The sequence below is a fragment of the Protopterus annectens genome, chromosome 17.part0 (genome assembly GCF_019279795.1).
Source record: "Protopterus annectens isolate FY-2018-M chromosome 17.part0, PAN1.0, whole genome shotgun sequence".
NCBI lineage: Eukaryota > Metazoa > Chordata > Ceratodontiformes > Protopteridae > Protopterus > Protopterus annectens.
Genome location: NC_056751.1, coordinates 37,219,270 through 37,241,816, shown reverse-complemented (window position 1 = coordinate 37,241,816; position 22,547 = coordinate 37,219,270). Strand labels below are relative to the sequence as shown.

Below are 22,547 nucleotides of genomic sequence, written 5' to 3'. Positions count from 1 at the left end.
AGGTCTCCAAAATGTTATTCTGGCGTACACTTATTCATCAATCCATAGTCAGAGAAAATCACTTCAGCAATTTGCTGAATTTACTAAGGACAATGAAATAGTTGCCCGAAATACAGTGGATAACTACAGAACTTTGCCTATGTCTCCACTGCAGTGTGATCTTGGAGTTGGTATATATAGTTCGGGGGTGTGTGTGGGGGGGGTAAATCGTCCATCTTCGGTGGGTTCGAGTCAACTACAAGTTGGTCCATTGTGCTTCGTGTAACTCTTTCATTGCCCTTAATAAATTAAAAAAAAACAAAAAAAAAGAGTCCAAGCAGAAAAACAAATTATAATAGAAATAAAAACCAGCAGAATGGCCACAACAGTAGACTCTATGTTTAATAAAACATTCAATAAATATATAAAAGGACAAGCGCTTTTGCATACAACTTTGCTTCTTCAGATCCTATACAAATTTAAAATCTGTACATGCTTATATAGTAAAAAACAACCAGTCAACACATAGATCATATTATTCCTAATGACTTCATCATGTTACAGTGCTGCTATCTCTTCTGTAGTCTACGCCCATTTAAAACAGCCTTGATACTGACACTACTGTTAATCCCTGGATGCTTATGTGCCTGCATCCTCAATATCCACTTTAATTCAGTTTGCTCTAAATGATTGTTGGTATCCACTCCCCTTAGATCCTTGTAGACACATTGTAAAACTCTGAAAGAGAAACAGTGTTTTGGATATTCCATAATGTGCTTGGCAAGTGCATTCCTAGTGTTTTTGTTCTTGATTTCATATAAGTGTCTACTGGTCCTATCTTTCAAACGCTGTATGGTCTTAGCAATATAAAAACAAGAACAAAGGTTGCAAGTAGCCAAGTATATTAAATTAGTAGTATTGCAATCTGCATAAAATCTAGGTTTGAAAGTAAAAGATAGGGTAGGGTGAATAAACACTTAGTCCCTACTAATAACTCTGCAGATATTGCATTTCCTACAGGGGTATGTGCCTAGCCTTCTCCCCTCTGTATATGTCTTCATTTTGTCATTACATAGTAACTGTTTAAGGCTATTGCTATTTCTGTAGGTGAAATATGGTAAACCCAGACAATCTCTGTGGTGATTTTCACTGATTATAGGTCGATAAATAGGTGTTCGCTGGAAAAACATTTTGGCAAACTAATATAGACTCTTATTTGAGACTGTTTTCCCTTGTCAGAGATGCAGCTGTTTTGGACTTGACTTGTATAAGCAGTGTAGACCCGCACCCCCAACCACTTTAATAGTGTATTACTGAATTTTGGTTGTCCTATCTTTTTAATGCAATTTTATTTTTCGACCCACAATTTCAGTTCTGATCCTTGTGTTAGGGAGCCCAGATATTTGCCAATAATGATGAAATATTAAATATTTGTTACAGCATGTTGACATTTTTATTTTATCTGCATCTTACTAATATCAAGCATTGTTCACATTTTATCTGCTTTGTCAAGCACTATCACCATTCTACTCTCATCATAATTTAAGGAAACTCCTTCCAGTCTCCTTAAAAAAATAAACAAGCTACACACATTGTATACACAAGTCCCAGAAATGATACTATCCATTTAAATAAACCTCCTACAAATAAAATGTGATAAAATGAAGTAAAAAAAAAAAAACTAAGAATTAAATAAAATGTCGGCTGCAACTGAAAAATACCATTGTTACAAAGTGGTCCTGATTCTAATTACTTACGGTAAGAGTAACCAAAAGTCATAATTAACTATAAAACGAAAAACCTTACATAACCCTCATTACAGTACTAAAGATAAAGATGCCGCTCCTAAAGCAATTAACTAGTACCCCATAACTGGAGTAGAAAACCATCCATGAAATAGCCCATTCTTAAAACCCAAGGAAAACTACACCAAACCATTTTCAGAAGACATGTTATGCATTTATAGTAGCCACTTGAAATCAGTGGGAAATAGTAATTCAACCTTAAAAAAGAGAAAACAAAAACAGAATGTATGAAGGTGTGTTTTGTGTAATAAATAAAATATCTTGTACTCATGGCGTACAGACCTGTGCTTGAGGACAAGTACACCGTTCTTTTAATCTGCAGTACAAGGTGTTTCATTTCTTCCACAGCAAAAACACTTACTTCATATGTTTATACATGTAAGATTTCCTCTTCTCACCATTTCTTGCCAGGTGGCTTGTATGTCTTACTGAAGTGAGTTTATTACACTCCTCCCATTGCAAAAGTATATAGTATTATTTTCTTATCAGCTCGCATATCAGCATTAATATAGATGCAAATCACATTGCTTTAGATTTATTATTTTTAATGCCCTCTATTGCTTAGTGATTTTATTATATTTATACTTATAATTTTCTGTTCTGGTGATGTTCTTGATGTGCACCAGTATTACTTCTTAGAACTTGCTTACTTTCTACACTTTATAACTTTTTGGGATAGTTTGTTTATTCCATTTTAATGAATGCCATTATATTTTGTACGCAGCCCATTTCTTTAGAGTTTATTTAAACCTTGTTATATTTTACAGCTGTTATTTCTTGGAACTTTTCTCCCTAGCCTCTGCTGAAACTGTAACACAGTCGGACTTTCCTGTAAACAAAAACAAATAGGTAAATACACACACACACACACACACACACACACACACACATATGTGTCTGTATATAAATAAATGCACCCATGTTTGCATTATGTTGTAATGTATATAATTTGTATGTGATCTGATGCTTTCAGTATAATCTTTGTTACTGTTTTTTTTTTTTTTTTTGCTGAAGTGTATGTTCACTAAGTTGGTATATTGTGTTGTGATTACTGTGAAGCAAGCTGTTAAAATTGTTCTTTCGGAGAATTCCAAATCCTGTCCTGGATTAACTACTAAACTCATTAATGAAGTTGAATAAACATAAATACAAATATCTAAATTTGTTTTCAGCAATTGTAAAGACTTGAGAGGAGGGGCTGGAATTGACACAGATTGTTGGTAACTAGAATAGTGGTACAATCGTATGGAGGTTAGTAAAGCTAGCTAACTGGAATTTAGTTTTCAAGCTCAAGTCCTGTCTGTGGTGCATTTTGTAAAGTCAGCATGTCTTCCTTGTATCCCCTTGAATGTTTGTTGGGGTCTCATGGAGTTTTTGATTTCATTCCACATCACAATGGCTTGTTGCTAAATCAGTTGGTCAGTATGTAAATTTCCTGTGTGCGATGTCCTGTTTGTATCCTGCAGTGGACTGAGATCCCATCCCAGGAAGGTTGTGTACTTTAGTGCAGAAAGTCATGACTGTGCTAATTGAATATTGGAAAATTAATAAATGATATTTCTTTATATTAACTGCACAGATTACCCATAAATTAAGTTGTAGATGGTTTGTTCAGATTATTATAAGTTAATAAAGGTGTGTTTTGCATATCACAGTGTATACTTCATTCTTTACTTTTGCTACCTCGAGCCCTTACTTATTACTGTAGTTTAATAAAAGAATGTCAGTTTTTGTTACTCAGACTGAAACTGGCCTGTCTTTTCTTCAAGATACAGGCCTAGTGAAGGCACCATTGAAGCGGTCTCGCTCTGCTCCAGATGGTGGAGATGAGGATAGTCAAGAACAACTGCAGGACCAGCTGTCCGAAGGCAGTTCCATGGATGAAGAGGAGAAAACTGACAGTACAACACTACTGCGCCTGCTTGAAGAGGGAGAAAAGGTACCTTTTTTCTTATTTTATTTTTCCACTCTTTTAAACATAGTACTTATAAAAAAGCATTCATAATGCTTGAAAGTTGTCTGAATGATTAGTTTATTTTGGGAAAAGGTACTGCAGGCTAAAATTGCATTTGTTAGTACATTAGTGTTGCATTTTTCCCCCTGTAGAATGGTAAAATCTTCACAAAAAATGCAAATTAGTATCTATAATGTCTTTTTGGTATTTTTGCACTGAAGAGCTGCAGCTCCCTTGTGGTAGCAGGGTACATTTTGGAGCTGGTCTCAGTATGTGAAATGTCAGGGAGTGAGAAGCAAAATAATACTGATTTTCTAGAACGCTGGTAGTAGAGATGTTAACACATTTTGCTTGTCAGGTATATTTCCATAACAGTCATATTATTAAAGGATAGCTTGGCATGTCATGTTGGGAAGCAGAAAACTTCAAGGTTAATTTGAGTAGAGTAGAGTTTACTACACACTGGTACCATTGCTGGTCGTTAGTCATTGTGAAGATTAAAAAAATGAACAAGAACAGAAGTCTGTTTTTTTCCAACCTCACAAACATGTGTTGAGGAAAAAATAAAAACAACAGAAGAACTAGTAGTCTTAAAACTTTATTGATGAGCTCAGTCACAATAATTTGTCACAGACAAACGATCCTCAGTAACAAAAATCATAAATACTTTACAATGTTAAACATATCATCTTTTATACACTTTGAAGTAGGTGTGGAAAATATATGTATTGTTTAATTTTAAACCAGCCTATTCCAGGCAACATAAACAAGGCCGTAAAAGTGCATTTAAGATCAGCAAGTACCCCCACCATACCTCTCAACTGTACCTCATTACAAGGAACGTACCTCATTTGGCGTCTTAAGAAGTTAATGTTCCTCGAAGTTCCTCAAAGTTCCACATTGAAAAAGTCTGTCACACATTCAATGTTAGGATTTTTTTTAAGTGAAATCCATGGTAAATAGAAATTAATCATATTAATTCATTAAATGATCTTCTTTATAAGCAAAACCAGCATATATTAACCATCATATGACCTTCCTATTTGAAGTTGTTAGTAAGCCATTAGTATGTATTCCACATTTTGCCCATTTGTTCCACATTAGGAAGGCAAGTGTTCCTCAGTTTGGAGATGGAATGTTGAAAGCTATGACCCCCCCCCCCCCCCCCCCACACACACACACACATTTCTACTGATTAGATCAAACTAAATCCTTGTTAAGGAAAACACTAGCTATCTATTTGCAATGCACGTTCCAAAATCAGGTATTAAGAAAAGCGGATATAAAAAGTTTACACACCCCTGTTAAAATAGCAGGTTTTTGTGATATAAAAAAATGAGGCACAATAAATCATTTCAAAACTTTTCCCACCTTTAATGCGACCTATAACCTGTACAATTCAGTTGAAAAACAAACAAATCTGTTCTGGAAAAAATATAAAAAAATGAAAAAAACATACAATAAGCTGGTTGCATAAGTGTGCACATCGTTAAACTAATACTTTGTTTGAAGCACCTTTTGATTTAATTAGAGCATTCCGTCTTCTTGGGCGCACACCTGCCATCAGTTAAAGAGACTCTGATTAACCCCAAATAAAGTTCAGCTGTCCTAGTAGGATTTTCCAGACATGTACTCAGTTGCCTGTACAGCAAAAGCCATGGTTCGCAGAGGGCTTACAAAGCATCAAAGGGATCTCATTGTTGAAAGGTATCAGTCAGGAAAAGGGTACAAAAACATTTCCATAGCATTGGGTATACTATGGAACACAGTGAAGACAGTTATGAAAAAATGGAGAAAATGTGGGACAGCAGTGATGTTGCAAAGAACTGGACATCCCTCCAGAATTGATGAAAAGATGAAAATGGATCAAGGAGGCTGCCAAGAGACCAACAGCAACACTGAAGGAGCTGCAGAAATTTATGGCAAGTACACTGGTTGTGTACTACATATGACAACAATCTCCTGTATTCTCCATATGTCTGGGCGGTGGGGTAGTGTTGCAAAGCAGAAGCCTTTTCTTACACAGAAAAACATCCAGGCCCAGTTAAACTTTGCAAAACAATGCATCACAAACAACACTTTGCATTACCAAAAGAACACCATCCCCATGGTTAAGCATGGTGGTGGCAGTATCAATCTTTGGGGTTGCTTTTCTTCTGCTGGAACTGGGGCTTTAGTTAAGGTGGAGGGAATTATGAACACTTCCAAATACCAGTCATTTTTGGGTCAAAACCTTCAGATGCCTGCTAGAAAGCTGACGATGAAGAGGAAGTTCATCTTTCAAAATGACAGTGACCCCCAAGCATACATCCAAATCAAGAAAAGAATGGCTTCACCAGAAGAAAATTAAATTTTGGAATGGCCCAGCCAGATCCCAGACCTAAATCAAATAGAAAGTCTGTAGGGTGACCTGAAGAGGGCTGTGCACAAGAGATGCCCTTGCAATCTGACAGATTTGGAGCACTTTTGCATGGAAGAGTGGGCAAATATTGCCAAGTCAAGATGTGCCATGCTGATTGACTCCTACCCAAAAAGACTGAATGTTGTAATTAAATCAAAAGGTGTTTCAACAAAGTAGGGTGTCCACAGTTATGCAGCCAGCTTATTGTACATTTTTTATATTTTTCCCATAGCATATTTGTTTGTTTTTCAATTGAATTGCCCAGGTTATAGGTCACATTAAAGGTGGGAAAAGTTTTGAAATTATTTATTGTGGTCTCAATTTTTTTATATCACATTTTAACAGGGGTGTATACATTTTTATATCCACTGTACATATAAATGGACTGACTTTTAACTAAAATCGCTTTTGGCTAACTAATGCAATACAGCCTTTATCAGGTCTGTGACAAGAACTAAAATCATATACATAGGTAGATAAGTAAAAAGAAAAAAAGAGCTAACTAAAAATACAAGATAAAACACACAAATCTATGTAACCATAAACATTGTCTAATTAGAACACTGTAAATATAAATATATATTTGTGTAATGCGAGTGAAGGGTTGTTGCTTTGGAGCACTACCTGGGATTCATGATTTTTGGAAATTTTTGTGACTGAGCTTATCAACAAAGTTTTAAGACTACTAGTTTTTCTGTTTTTTATTTATTTATTTTTTTCATTGAGAAGATTACATATTGACATTTATATTGCCTTAAAACCAAGAAACCAAGTGTCTTACAAACTGCTGAATATTATTACCTAAGAACTTAAAGAATATTACAGAATGCTAATGATACTTGCTCTGTAACTTAAATGACTTTGACAGTTACTGAGCATTTCTCATATTGTTGATTGTGGATATTGGCTTAATTTTCATATTTCTGCAAATATATCATAAAACAAGTATCAGGACAGGAGCTGTGTGTGTCCAATCTGACTTATGGGTCCTTGAACAGCTTTGATGTTCATCGTGCATACAGCTGCAGTCATAACAGATGGGTTCTCCTGCCATCAGGCGGGTCCTCGGTCGGCCGAATTCCAAAGTCTAGGTCCGGCTTCTTCCCTGACGTCAGTGCGACAGGGGTATAAAAGAACCAGCCGATGCCATTTTCTTCAGTCTTTCTTGCCGCGCGTGCCCGAAGCAGAAGCAGTTTGCAAGTGCCGGTCGCCAGCTCCTGAAATTACGAAAATTTTGCAACCGAAGTCTTCTTGAAAGCTAAGTACCCCGTTGGCGAAACTTTTCTTGCCTCAGATCAATGTCAGACAAAGTTAATAATTGTATTTCATGTGGGAAGCAAATACCGCATAAGGATTTTCATTCCCTCTGCATTTCTTGCTTAGGCCCAGACCACAACATCTCGGTCTGTCGTTTTTGTGCTACATTTAACAAACGCACCATTAAGCATCGGGCGGAGTTCGCCCAGCACTATTTTGGCAAAAAATGTAACTATATTATGTCGTCGGATACTCCGACTCCAGTTTTGTCTAAAAAACGCAAAGATAAGGACCGACACACGAGGTCCACGGCCTCTACCGACACCACGCCAAAGCTGACTACAGGTGGTCCAGTTCTCAGCGAGGCGCCTACGCAGCCCCTGCCTACCGACGACACTTCATTGGCGGTGTCTACTGTGCCCGAGGTCGCAGGCTCCTCGGCCCACACCCCGACTACAGATACCGAAGCCACTCTTGGTGGTGAAACTCAAAATGTAGACAGGTCTGCCTCCTCTCAAGGTGTCTTCAGACCTTCCTCTGTTTTTTCCATCAAGGCTTTCACTAAGTCTAAGGCAGCCATGCATTCTAAGAGACAGGTCCCATGCCTAAAAAACAGATGCTTAAAATGGCTGAGGATTTAATTACTCTTATCAGGGGTTCTCAACCCCCGGACAAAAGGCCCAGAGTGGAGGAAGAATCCCCCTCCTCTGACCAGGCCTCCATTATTTCAGAGCACTCTGATGAACAGAAACACTCTTACTCCCCTTTTGAAGATTCTGAGGCAGAGGAGTCCATTCCCTCTGTCTCCCCCCCCCAGAGGATTACTCATTTGGGGAAACCTTGCTTACTTTGAGGGAACACTTCCATTGGGAAGGCCAAGAGTACTCAGATTCCAAGAAAAGGCTTAGGGATTTTCTCTTGCTGCCTCAGCACAGGCCTCTGGCTATACCTCCTGTCTTAGACATACTAGATGATGTGTATTCGGAGGCCTGCCTTAACCCGGACTCTTTACCTCCAGCCCCAGTCAAGCCTGACAGATACTACCGGGTGCCTGACTCACACCAATTTTATACAAAGCCATGCGGCTGACCCAGAAACTATCTCACAGGGCCCCAAGGGAATTAAGGCCTCCACTGCTAAAAATCCATTACCTTCCGAGAGAGATTCCAGATCTTTAGAAAGGTGGGGAAAAAAGGTATACACCTCGGCCACCTTAACCATGAGGGCATTAAACTGCCAGTTCCATATGTTAAAGTACCAACAGTTTCTGTTATCTCAGTTGAGAAGCAAAATGTCACAACCTGAACAACCAGACTTGAAGGAGTTGCAGGATTTGATGCATAGTGCAGAACAAGTGGGTAAACATACCTTGCAATGTGGTTTTGATGCTCTAGAGGCCTCATGTAGAGCTGCTGTTACAGGATCAGTCATACGTAGACATGCCTGGCTCAAGGAGCAAACCTTACCAGATCATGTCAAAGCTAAATTACTGGATGCCCCTCTACAAAAGGATGTATTATTTGGTGTTAAAGCTGAGGAGGTATTAAAGAAAATGGAGGAAAAGGCTAAATCAATGCAAACAGTGAAAGATTTTCTACAGGAACAACCTCCACGTTTCAGTAGAAATTGGCCTTCCAAAAATTGGTCCTTTCCAGCCACGGACAGACCCCAAAGAGGTAGATACAGACGCCCGAGGGGCAGAGGGCAATCTCAAGGATCGTTTAGAGGCAGACAATAACAAGCTCCTACACAAAGAGGTGGTGAGGATAGTTCACAGCCATTCAGAAAGCAAGCCCAATGACTTTCCCCTATGCATGCCAACCAAGGTTCAAATGGCAGCACCCTTAGGCGGAAAACTGACATTATTTTCGAAAAATTGGCATATTGTCACAAAAGACAAATGGATCCTGGACATTATAAACAGAGGATACAGATTCCATTTTCACACCCTTCCAAAAATGAGAGGCATGCCAAACCTGCCACACAATCAAAGGGCAGAGGCACAAAGACAAATTTCAGATCTCATGGACATGAAAGCTATTCAAGAGGTACCTACTCAAGAACAAGGTCAAGGTTCTTATTCCAGACTATTCCTGGTACCAAGGAAGGGAAAAGATTGGAGACCTATTTTGGACCTATCCATCCTAAACACATTTTTACTTGTACCAAAATTCAGGATGCTCACATTACAGCAGCTTCTTCCCATGCTGGGCAAGGAATCTTGGCTGGTAACATTGGACCTCAAGGAGGCATACCTGCATGTCCCAATCAGACAAAATTGCAGAAGATACCTCAGATTTCTTGCAGGTTCAACCCATTATCAATTCTCTGCATTGCCCTTTGGCTTATCTACTGCGCCCAGAGTATTCATGAAATGCCTGGCATCAGTAATTGCCTACTGCAGACTTCAAGGGATACAAATATACCCATATTTGGATGACTGCCTGATCCAAGCAGACAGCAAGCACATACTTCTGAAACATCTGGCTTTTGTAATAATGCTGTTGAATTCTCTGGGGTACACAGTCAACAAAAAGAAATCAAGGCTAATACCCTTTCAGAAAATAATTTTCCTGGGTGCCAACTTGGACACAAACACCCAGATGGCCTACCTCACGCCAGAGAAACAGGGACAACTAACTCAATACTTCAGAAAACTAGCAAATTTCACCAGACTGACTGCAAGGAAAATCCTGCAGGTTCTGGGATTCATGGCATCTTGCATCCTACTGATCCCATGTGCAAAGCTGCATATGAGGAAACTTCAATGGTACCTGAAAAACCTATGGTCTCAACACAGCCACAGTTTGGAAACAATAATACCACTAATTCCATGTCTTCAAAAGGAATTTCTGTGGTGGGCTCAAGCATGCCAAACAAACACAGGTCTCCCATTCTCCAAGCCTCACGCAAATCAAGTCATCACAACAGAAGCCTCGGACTATGCCTGGGCGCACATGACATATTGGTGCATTCAGGGCAAATGGTCCCAAAAGAAAAGCACCTTCACATCAATCAAAAGGAAATGCTAGCAGTAATAAATGCTATTATAGCTTTCAAAGACCTTCTGCATCCAGGTCAACTATTGATAAGGACAGACAACACCACAGTAATATGGTACATAAACAAACAGGGAGGAACCCATTCGTACCCCTTATGCAGGCTGGCCATGTCACTCTGGAACATGGCTCTGGAATTACAAATCGAACTTCAAGCACAGTACTTGCCAGGCAAGGAAAACACGCTGGCAGACAACCTAAGCAGAAATATGACAGATCCACACGAATGGAAGTTGCATCCTCAAGTTTTTACGGAGATAATTCAAGCATGGGGAAGGCCAGACATAGATCTCTTTGCCTCCGACAAAAATCACCAATTGACAAAATTCTGCTCAAGGACTTTTCATCCACAGGCCTGGAGAGTGGACGCTCTCTCTTTCTGTTGGACAACAATGACAGTTTATGCCTTTCCACGACTTCATCTGCAGCCCAAAGTTCTATTAAAAATCAGAGCAGACAGACCAAAGATGATTCTCATTGCTCCTGACTGGCCAAGACAGCACTGGTACCCACTCCGGAGGAGCCTGACGCATTCCCCACCATGGACCCTACCTCTAATGCCTCTTCTTCTAACTCAGCACAGCTTCAAAACTCTACACAGTCAGCTGAAAACACTCAATCTGGCCGCATGGAAGATTCCTTAACATCACAACAGACCCTACTCTCCAAGGAGGTTCAGGATGTCATTTTGGAGGCCAGAAGGCTGTCTACTAGAAAAGCTTATTCTGCAAAATGGAAACGGTTTTGTGCCTGGAATGAGAAAAAGGGCCAGAATCCTGGAAAACTGAATTTACCTCAAATATTACAGTATCTAGCTGAGCTGCTAATCAGTGGACTTTCATTCTCCTCCATCAAAATCCATGCCTCAGCCATTTCTGCAGAATATAACACTGATCCACCTTTATTCTCTCACCCCCTCTTAAGACAGTTCCTCAGAGGGGCTAAGAATATAAAACCCCCAAGGAAACAACCAATACCTGCTTGGGACCTCAATTTCATTCTAGAAAAGCTGACCTTGCCTCCTTTTGAGCCAGCTGCCTTAACAGATTTGCAATATTTGTCCTGGAAACCAGCTTTCCTCCTGGCTATCACCTCACCTCGATCGGAACTACAAGCCCTCATGGCTGTGCAGCCTTTCATCATCTTCCATCAGGACAGAGTTTCCTTACGAACCAACCCGTCCTTTATGCCAAAGGTGGTATCCAGGGTAGCTTTGAATCAGGCTCTCCACTTACCTACCTTTTACCCTAATCCTCAAAACAAAGGGGAGAGACTGCTACATTCCTTGGACATCCACAGACAGCTGCGTTATTATTTGGACAGAACAAAGCCTTTCAGAAAATCAGAACAGCTCTTTGTGTCCTATGCTATAGGAGCTCAAGGGAAGCCAATTTCCAAACAGACAATCTCAAAATGGATAGCCCACTGCATGCTCTTTTGTTACTCTTTTCATGGTAAAACTGTACCTGCAGGCATCAGATCTCACTCCACAAGGGCCACAGCTACCTCTGCAGCTTTCCTCAGAGGAGTTCCTATCAAAGATATTTTGGAAGCAGCCACTTGGAGTTCTGTGCATACCTTCTCCAAGCACTACCACCTACCATTATACTCCAAATCTAGAGCAGGCTTTGCCACTGCAGTCTTGCAGGGCATCCTGGCTCCTCCTAGTTCCACCTAGTGCCTACCACCCCTTTCTTAGCTTTGGGATTCTACCCATCTGTTATGACTGCAGCTGTATGCACGATGAACATAGTACAGTTTTGCACCTACCATAAATGTAGATGTTCAAGTGCTAATACAGCTGCATTCCAGGTTTCCCTCCCTCCTTCCCCTCTTGGGCCAGGACTATTGGCTAACACCTCCTCATACAACCTGATTGGGGTATTCATTTATGGTGTATTTGCTTGCATCTACTGTATTTTGATTATATTGCATTGCTTTATTACATAAATTTATGTATTGCCTTCCTTCTGGGGGCACCTGACATCTGGGGCAAGAAAAACTGAAGAAAATGGCTTCGGCTGGTTCTTTTATACCCCTGTCGCACTGACGTCAGGGAAGAAGCGACGACAACCGATGCCGGACTTAGACTTTGGAATTCAGCCGACCGAAGACCCGCCTGACGACAGGAGAACCCATCTGTTATGACTGCAGCTGTATTAGCACTCGAACATCTACATTTATGGTAGGTACAAAACTGTACTTTTGCTGACTGGAAAGACTAGTGCTCCATTCTTGAGCTCCTTTACAGATTTTTTCCCTTCATGATCTACTGTGTGGAGATACCACAGGTCTCCTTTACCGAGATTGTGATCAGACATGAATTCTGTTCTTGGAGAAAGTGAAGTGGTCTTTGTGATCAGACATGAATTATTTTCTTGGAGAAAGTGAAGTGGTCTTCTTCATCGTATGTTCTTATTTAAATTTATACATATATTTCATCTTTTTGTACCTTATTATATTTCTATAGCTTCTGTACTTCTGTTGGGAAAACATTTCATGATTAATTATTTTCCCCTTTCCAGCATCATCACATAGCTCCCACCACCACTACTGTTAACATTGAAAAAAAAAGTTTTTGAAAAAATTTGATCTGCTGTTGTCAATCTTCATTTATCCTTGACTTATGGGACTCTGTTCCAACCCTTGGAACTGGCTCAGCTCTTATAATAGATCGCTAGAACCAAAAACTCTCAAGCTAAGTCCCTACCCCTCTAGATTACCTCTGATCTTGTTAGCCGCTGTCATACATCGGACGCATCAGCCGAAACTCTCTCTCTTGAGCTAAGTGAAATTTAGTCTTTTTACTTAACTCTTAGTTAAACCTTTCTTGAAATTTTTCCTTAACTCTACTAACCTACCCAGAGTTTTTCTTCTAGTATCCCTCTTTTTACACTTTGGTGTTCTTTCCTAACATTGCTGGCAGTTTTTCTGTGTTTAAAAAAAAAAGGATAGTAACTTTTTTTCTGAGTTTCTTTTCTGTATGCCTATTTCGTATCTTGTGGTACCTTTCCTACCATCGTTGGTAGCTCCTATCCTTTTTCCTCTTTACCTCCTGGTAGTTCTGGCCTGCCATTGTTGGTAGCCCCCCAACTCCTTCTTTCCTTCTTTACTGCGTGTACCGCTAGTAGCCAGTCATTATCATTTCAGAACTCTGCCCTTCAGTCTCACCACAGCCCCCAGAGTGTTCACCAAGTGTATGGCAGCAGTAGCAGCTCACTTGAGCTGCACAGATTCCGAGTGTTTCTGTATTTAGATGACTGGCTTGTCACCGCTCCCACCAGGCATCTACTATTTATTTTATTTATTTTTATTTAAAATTTGTTTACTGGGAAAGTCCAAATTGGAACAAAGACAATTTTCAGTGGAGGCCTGGGAGAAATGCTCCAGACGCATGTTTTTGTGACGTGGGAAGAAACCGGAGCACCCGGAGGGAGGACATGCAGACTTTGCACAGAAGCCACCCCAGCTGAGAATCAAACCAGAGAACGTCTTTCTGTGAGGCCACAACTCTACCACTGCACACAGCAATCTAGAGATTTTATTCTGCACACTTGCACTCTTCTAGGTATTACGGTGAATCACATGAAATCCCAGCAAGTCCGACTCAAATTGGAGTTTATAGGGCCTCACCTGGATACTACCTCTTGCATGGCTTCCCATCCTCCTCACAGATTGCAAAAGGTAAGGTCCTAGGTGGAAGCTATTCTCTCCAGCATATGGTACCTGCTCTATTAGTTCTACAAGCTCTAGGATCCATGGCGGTGGCCATCACGCAGGTCCCGCTAGCAAGATTTCACATGAGACTTCTGCAGTGGTTTCTAGCCTCCTAATGGTCCATTCTCAGTCATCCCCTGATGCATCTCATTCGGGTTACCAATGTTACAAGAAAGACTTATCCTGGTGGATAGAATCAGAGGAAGTTTTCTTAGGCTGACCCTTCGTTCCTCCTCAGCCCAATGCCATAGTCACCATGGATGCCTCCCAGATGAGGTGGGGAGGGCATTATCTGGGCAGAACAGTCCAAGGCACTTGGTTTCTGATAGAGGCCAATTTGCATATCAGTGTTCTGGAGTTGAGTGTGGTCCTTTTAGTGTTGCAGGCCTTCCAGGCTGCCCTTCCTCTGGGAACAGTTGCCATTCAGTCAGACAATATGTAAGTAGTCTGGTATATCAACAAACAGGGTGGAACCAAGTCTTACCCTTGTGTCGAGACGCTCTCGAGTATGGCAGTGGGTGATCTCTTCCAACCGCTTTCTGATATCAATGCGCATTCTGGAGAACTTGAACTTGATAGTGGACAAGCTGAGCAGATGCATCCTCCTGCCTCGTGTAGTCTCTCAATCCCAGAGTGGCAAAGGAGATTTTCCGTCACTAGGGTCAGCCTTGCTGCTATCTGTTTGCATCACCGCTGAACAAGAAGTGCAGCAGCTGCTTTGCCCTAATCCCTCTTCAGGGGGAGTCCCCAAGAGCCACTGTCCGTAACGACTAGCACTCGGGACTGCGCTATGCCCCCCCATTCTACAAATACCTTCTTTCTTGAAAAAAGCCATAAGTTTGAAGAGCAAGTTGAGCCTCATTGCTCCCTTCTGACATTGACAAGTCTGGTTCCCCTTTCTTTGGCCTTACCTAATTCACCCTTCATAGACTCTGGACCTGGATCCAGACCTTCTGTCCCATCCACAGGGGCTAGTTCACCCCAATCTCCAAAACCTCAAGCTTACAGCTTGATTTCTCCAATTCTGTTGATCGCCAGGCAAGATCACCTGTACTCCCCAGTCTGAAAAATTTTGTTAGCTTTCCATAAGCCTTCCACCAGGAGACTTTACCACAGTAAGTGGAAAAGATTCATGTTTTGGGCACGTGATAATGATCATGATAATGATCCTTTCTCTGTACTGGTTGAAAAGGTGTTGGAATTTTTAACAATGCTTTTCGAGCAGGGGGCTGCTGCTTCTACTGTTAAAGTCCAACTGGCTGCTATTTCCAATTTCCATGATGGTTTTGAAGAGCACTCGTTAATTTCTCATAGATTGTGCAAAGTGTTTATGAAAGGAACCTTGAGGCATTGGTCCAGTCCCCTTTTGGGCCTGTAGCTACTTGTGACCTGATGTTACTTACATGGAAGACCATTCTCCTGGTAACCGTTATGTCCGTCAGAAGAATTTCAGAGATTCAAGCCTTATCTTCAAAACCTCCATATTTGATTTTTCATAAAGACAGGATTTCACTAAGAACCATTGCATCCTTTCTTCCTAAGGTGGTATCTGAAGCCAACGTTAATCAATCTATTCATTTACCAATCTTCTTCCCCAATTTTTCTAACAAGGGAGAATATTGTTTGCGCTTGTTAGATGTTCACAGACAATTGCGTTTTTTTATGTCAGCAGAACAAAGGACTTTCGAAAGTCGGACCAGTTATTTGTCTCCTTTTTGAGTCCATCCATGGGTAAACCAGTTTCAAAGGTTACTTTATCTAAGTAGTTAAGGGAATGCATAACTTTCATCTACAATAAGAAAAACGTCCAATTACCTGCACCAGTGAGGGCACATTCTACTAGAGCAATAACTACTTCTGCTGTTTTTCACTCAAAGGCTTCCATGGATGAAATATGTGCAGCAGCAACCTGGGCTACTCCACATACCGTTATCAATCATTACAAATTGGATCTGGTCTCCAGAGGAAGAGTGTCCTTTGGCTGTATGGTGCTCAGGAGTATCCTTCCATAAGGCCTCTCAAGATGTAATGTAGCTGGGAACTCTGTCCCATATGTGAAAGATAAATGAAGACTGACAATGTCAGATAAAGAAGTTATGTACTCACCATAACTTTCCATCTGTGTTGTCAGTCTTAATTTATCCTTGACACCCCACCTTCACCCTCCTTCAGGCTTCTTAGAGGAAAGAACTCTAATCCTAGTTATCTGTTATTTCATATATGACCTTGGACATAGTCTCTACAGTTGCAACAGGACTGTCTTTCTTTTTAGCTGCAAACTTGATCTGAGGTAATCTAGAAGGGGCATTCTGGGTAGGGACTTAGCTGAAGAGTTTTTGGTTCTTGCGATCTGTTATAAGAGCTTAGCTGATTCCAAGGGTCAGAAAACGAGTCCCATATGTCAAGGATAAATGAAGAGTGGCAGCACAGATGGAATGTTATGGTGAGTACATAACTTCTTTTTTTAGTGTTTGTGTTTTTTTTTATAGCTGGCATTTAGGTAGTTTGACACGTGCATATTGTTATTGTTGAACTCCCTTGTTTTTTCTTTTCTTTTTTTATGTGTGTGTTTGTGTATGTGTGCGCACATGCTTGTCTGTGTGAAAATGCTTAACATTATTGACAAAGAAAGAGAAAAGAGTTTAAAAAGTGCCAGAAATGTGGCCGTAAAATCCCACCTCACTGCATTCACAAGTTATGTGTGCTGGGCTTGGGAGTGGAGCAGTTTTTAGCTTTTAGCTAATAGCTTTATTTGCAAAGCCTTTGGGTCCAAAGCCCTTTCTGAGCTAAAAACAAATTGATAATCAAAAGGCTGTTTTCCCCAGATCCAGAAATAGAGAAGCCCATGAAGACATCAGAGAAGTTGAAGCATACTCACTGGACTTAGGAATCTGAATCTCTGAAGAGAAGACCTGGAGCCATCCTTGGCTACAAATGTCCCCAGGACTTAGTCTACCTCTGTGTTGACTCCAGCATATTCAACAGCTGTAGATCCATGATTTTTAGAGCTGAGCATCATTTCTGATAGATTGCCAAAAAGATTGTTAAGCAGAACATCATTGGAGAGGGAATTATCTCAAGTCCCCTCTTGACCTCCTTCAGCCTCTTCATTCCGATCGTGTCTTACAGAAGTATATCCAAAGCAGATCAGGATCACATAATGCTGGGCTTTCTCAAGATGCAGATAGAGATGGGAGTCCTCCCATCCCCTGTAGTATTCAGGGTGGATAGGGCTGGCCCAGCATCCTTTTTATCAACTCCTCCTCTGGTGTGTGTCTCAGCACAGGTGTTTACAAAGCCAGTCCTAGACCTTAAGTCTAACTCTTTGGTGCTGACTACAACGTATGCTTGGTGCTTGAAGAATATGATCCAGCACACTTAACTCTGAGACTCAGAGCCAGGGTTGTCTTGGGACTGTCTATTCAATGCTTTGTCTTTAGCACCTTCATTAGAATTGTCTGATATGATGCACTTTTCAGTGTCTGAGACCTTGGCCTGTGAGTCTTCAGCACCACCTTTTCCACTTCAGGAATACCTTCCTTGGTTCCACCTATTTCTTCCTTTGGAGAAGCAGATCTATTTACTGACGCTGGTTCATCTGATTTAGCTCTGAGGTTGGTGCCTTTTTTGTTTTGTTTTTTTTTTTAATTGGAAAGATTATTTCATCTCCATCAAAATTAGACATGCAGATTTCTAAAGGGTTGACTCGACCTCATGGCTTCCTGTTTTGTATGTCTTAGTCTTCAGCTTCCATCTGTGGGTCAGCGCCAAGGGTCATACCTCAAAAATACTGCTACAGAGCAAGACGAGCCCTCTGGATAGTCAGGTTATACCTCTTCCCCTGCCATTCAAAGAAAGAGGACATGTAAAAGGATGCACATTGATTTTCCATCAGAGTCTGTCACTTTAGACACTGACTCAGAGGACCAAGAGGGTCTCTCCCCTCCAGTACTCTCTGGAGGGCGTCACGTTTGGCATAATCTTTGAGCATGTGAAGCAGAGGGGATCCTGGCTCACAGACCCCCCCCCCCCCAAGGACCAAGAGTTTCTCTTTTTTGAGGCTTGCAGATTGGCACCCACTACTTCTTGGGTTATCTCTCCAGCAGACAAACTAATTGATATTTCTGTTTGGAAGTCATGGCAGGAGCCCAACACATGCAAATTGCCATTCTGGAAGCTGGACAAAATTCTTAGGTCACACCCAAAATAGGCAATATTAGACAGAGTCTGATGGGTGAGTCCATTATTGTGGCAGCAGCTCCTAAGAAACACCTGACTGAGGATACAGCTATTGTCCCTCCGTCCAGTAAGGAATCTGTGGCTGTGGACAGATTAGGGAAGCTGGTGTATGCTTCAAGCATTTCTTTACTGAGATCCTTGACCTACACCACTCAAAAGAATAATTTTCGAGGGATATTGCTCAACAGGCACTTGACAGTCAACAAAGACCACCCCCCACATTGCACTCTAGCAAGTAGGTGTAAGCTTAAGTAAGCATGGTGATAAATACTGCCACCCTCTTCATATGACTGAAGAATAATGCAGCCAGTGGAGTGGCTCAGGCTGCAAGAGTAGGCATTAACCACGAGTCTTCAGGTCTGGCTACTGCTATGTGACATTGCAGGAAACTTTAAGACATCCTTTGCAAATGCCCCCTTTGACAGATTGTCATTGGTTGGTCTGTTTGTAGAAGAAAGAATGTAGAAGTGTGAACAAGATGTCAAAACACCCTGTGCTGATAAAGTTAAATTTGAGACCCCCAAAGATCATTCAGCATGAACCAAAAGGGACCCCATATCACTCTGGTTGTGGAAATCCAGCTTTCAGGCCCATCATTCATTCGAGTCCACTTCTGACTAGTTACTCAAGGCAGAGGAGGCCCGTTCAGTGGATGCATCCCAGAGGCCAAGCTGGTCTACAAAACCAGGGAATACTCTGGGATATTTTCTGACAGGCAACCGTATCATCCTGTGAAGGACTACCCAACCTCACCCTACTGGAAGGCAGTTGGAGTAGTTTATCCCTATATTCTCCTGCATGGATGGCCATCACAAGGGACAAATGGGTATAAAGGATAATATCTAGAGGTTATACAATTTCCTTTTCCCATCCTCAAAATTAAAACGGTCGCTTCCAGATGTACCACCTTGTCAACTCGAAGCAGCTGAAAGAGAAATTCTGTCTTTGATTCCAGAAAGAACCATTCATGAGATCCCACTAGATCAGATAGTGTTAGGGTTTTATTCCAGTTGTTTTATGTTCCAAAGAAAAACAGTGACCTCGGGCCCATTTTGAAAGACCTCAGTCTTAAAAATTATGTAAAGAAGATCAAGTTCAAGATGATGATAGTGCATTCAGTTTTGCCTTGCATTCAGGCAAAAGACTGGCTGTTCTCTGTAGGTCTTCAAGATGCCTATCCCCCTATCAAACTAGCCAAAGTGTCATGGAAATGCATCTATCCTGGAGTCAGTTACTTTGATTCAGAGTCCTGCACTTTGGTGTGTCATCACAGCCCCCTGGATGCTTATGCCACATTAGAATCCTACAGTGGCTCCCAAAGGCACAATGGTCAGCTATCTCAGCCTCTCTAAACTCCAGTTATCATAACCTACCTTTGCAAACAGCACTTATGATGATGTCTCGATTCTCAATATGTACATTCTGGGAGACAATTCATACTACACCCACTGGTTGCAGTGGTGATCATGGGCATCTCCTCCTCCTTGGGGTGGTGGCATTACATGGGGAAGGTGATCCAAGGATTTTGGAGCTCAGAAGAGGCCAACTTTCATATCATTGTCTTGGAGATTGAGCATTCCTCCTTGTGTTGCAAGGAATTACAAGACTCCCTCCCTTCAAGTGTGACATCTTGACATCTTTCCATCTTGCCTCCCCATGTTACATCAAATGCAGCATGTTCTTTGCTATGATTCCTCAAGAGAGACAGTCCCTGTCGCTAAGAGATGCTCTGATCAAACAGTGGCCTCCTGGGCTAATCTGTGCTTATCATTCTTTGCCCGATTTCCAGATTTTTTCAGGAAGCAACCTCTTCTCATGCCTGCCATCAAGGAACCTTCCTGGATCTTGGATTCACTCCCACTTGTCCAGGAAGCCTCAAATGATTCACATCAAAAAACTGTGAAAACTGTGGGGGGCAGATTGCTGTGATGAGGGAGATGATTTGTCTGAGCTATGGTACAGAGTAGGAATTGCCTAGACATGGTAAGATCTTGCTGTCTCAATTATGGTGGGTACCAAAACTCCTACTTTTGTGAAAAGGATCAAAAGACATAAGCCAAATAAGTATATATCTCATGAAGAGTAAATGATATTACAAAGTAAAATAGTGATGTTGAACAAATTGTATTATAAAAGCAGTCGTTGCATTTGAAGTCAGTATATATATCAATAAATATAAAACTGTAAAACGTATAAATGATGCTGTCTAAAAGTTGTCAAAGTATCAACAGAGTTTCTGTTCAGACAATTCTAGCATTCATATGATTAAAATGACACACAATATTTTTCATCTCCCCAGTCTGGCTGGAGGCTCATAGCCTTGCCATCCATCCACCAAGCAGGGAGTCCAAGCCACTAGATCAGTTTGAGAAGCAGCTGTTTTTGTCCTCCACTTTATACTTGGGGTATTGAACTACTTAATCCGCACGGCATGTTTTCAGAGAGAAATCCTTGAAAAAAAATGCACTGTGGTGCACATGGATTAGCATATGGGTCTTAGAAGAAAAAACATAAGGCTCAGGAGTCTGCTTTTACCATTTAATAAAATTACATGGTCCATGTCATTTGTAACATTTTAGCTAGAGCCATAGCTGCAGGTATTGGAATATGTCAGCATGTTTCTCTCAGTTTCACTGACTTTGCAAAAGACACAAATATTATGTTTTTATTTATTTATTTATTTATTTATTTAACAGAACCTGCCCCATTCAGTGATGAGGTCAGCAGGCTTCTTAAAAGTATGGAACAGCAGGGCATATCCCTGAAATTTGTGAAATAAGGTTACAGCCTCTGTAGGAGGGATGGGGAAGAAAGAGGTAATTGGGAACATATTTTCTAGGAGTGCAGTGAGTTGGTGGACTTTAAGGATTCCTTGCGGGGGGCAGATTGGTGTGATGAGGGAGATGATTTTTCTGAGCTATGGTACAGAATAGGAATTGCCTAGACATGGTAAGATCTTGCTTTCTCTAATTATGGTGGGTACCCAAAAAGCAATTACTAGAAAATGAAAATCAAAATTTAAACCAGTTATATTGGAAGCAGTGAATATAGTAACAAAGATAAAACAATTGGAATTGAGATCTTTAGAAAAAGGAGGAAACTACATAGGGAAAATGAAAATTGTGGGAACAGTACGTACAGGAGTGGAATGAGGTCTAAAAGAAGGCAGGACTTAAATGAACTATGTAATATTTGAAAACCATTGAGTAGATTATAAGTATTATATAGTGTTTCCAACTGGGAGTGTGTCTATGGTTTGTCATGTAAAATGCTTGCAACTAGGATTGTGTTGGTGTGGTTTGTTTTCTTTTATATAAATGTATGTCATGTTATGTCATAAGTGGTGGTTTAATAAAGATGTTTCTTGTTTAAAAATACGGAGCAGGACTTGAACAATTTGTTATGTTGCTTAGGTTATATGATATATAGCAGTATATGTGAAGCATAATGTTTGTTAATTTTAATTTGTTAATACAGTTTGATTACTGTTGTATAAATGTAAATATGCCTATGTGATAATTAAGTAAAGGTGTTTAAAAAAAGGTTACAGCCTCCATAAAGTTCCTTTACAAAGGTGCACAGCAGTTGATTCTAGTACAGGACACAAGAAGAACACAGACTCCAGACAAATTCAACAGTGGTAACTGCAGAGGTAAATGTAATGTTGGTAAACAGGTCGAGGATGGTGAGTAGTAGTTCTGAAGGTTTAATTGACTGCTCAATTTTGGAGGCAGTCAGGGAGTGATTGTCCCTCCACTTAAAGCTTAGGGTAAGTGGATCAAAGTAATTATAACCAGAGTTTACAAGATCCCTTTCATTTTGGTCTCCTTGTAACCCATGATTCTGCCTGATACCCTACCCTATCTGAAGAAGCAGAACAGGAGTGGCGGCTAACTTCCTTCCAAAAAAAAAAAAAAAAATCAATCAGGATGCCCATCTGGACTAGAGAATTTATGTCTACTACTTAAGATTCTTTTTTGTGCTAAAACAAAAGGGAAAGGACCTCAAATCCATTGCAGACCATATATTTTTAAAACAATTTGTAATCATGGTGAATCTTAGAATGACGTTAGGGCAAACCGTTCTTCCATGTCTATTCATGGAAGATTGGATGTGCAGTTTGGATGTCCAGGATG

The 22,547-nt window shown here is 40.7% G+C and overlaps 1 protein-coding gene across 1 annotated transcript in view; it reads left to right on the top strand.

Annotated features, from left to right (window-relative positions):
- The window catches only part of WDFY3 (WD repeat and FYVE domain containing 3), a 5,086,165-nt gene that overhangs the window by 4,271,871 nt on the left and 791,747 nt on the right, over window positions 1-22,547 (top strand). Inside the window, exon 44 of the mRNA XM_044059488.1 lies at window positions 3,554-3,723. Within this exon, the coding sequence (XP_043915423.1) occupies window positions 3,554-3,723 (170 nt within the window). The remainder of the gene's footprint in view (window positions 1-3,553; window positions 3,724-22,547) is intronic.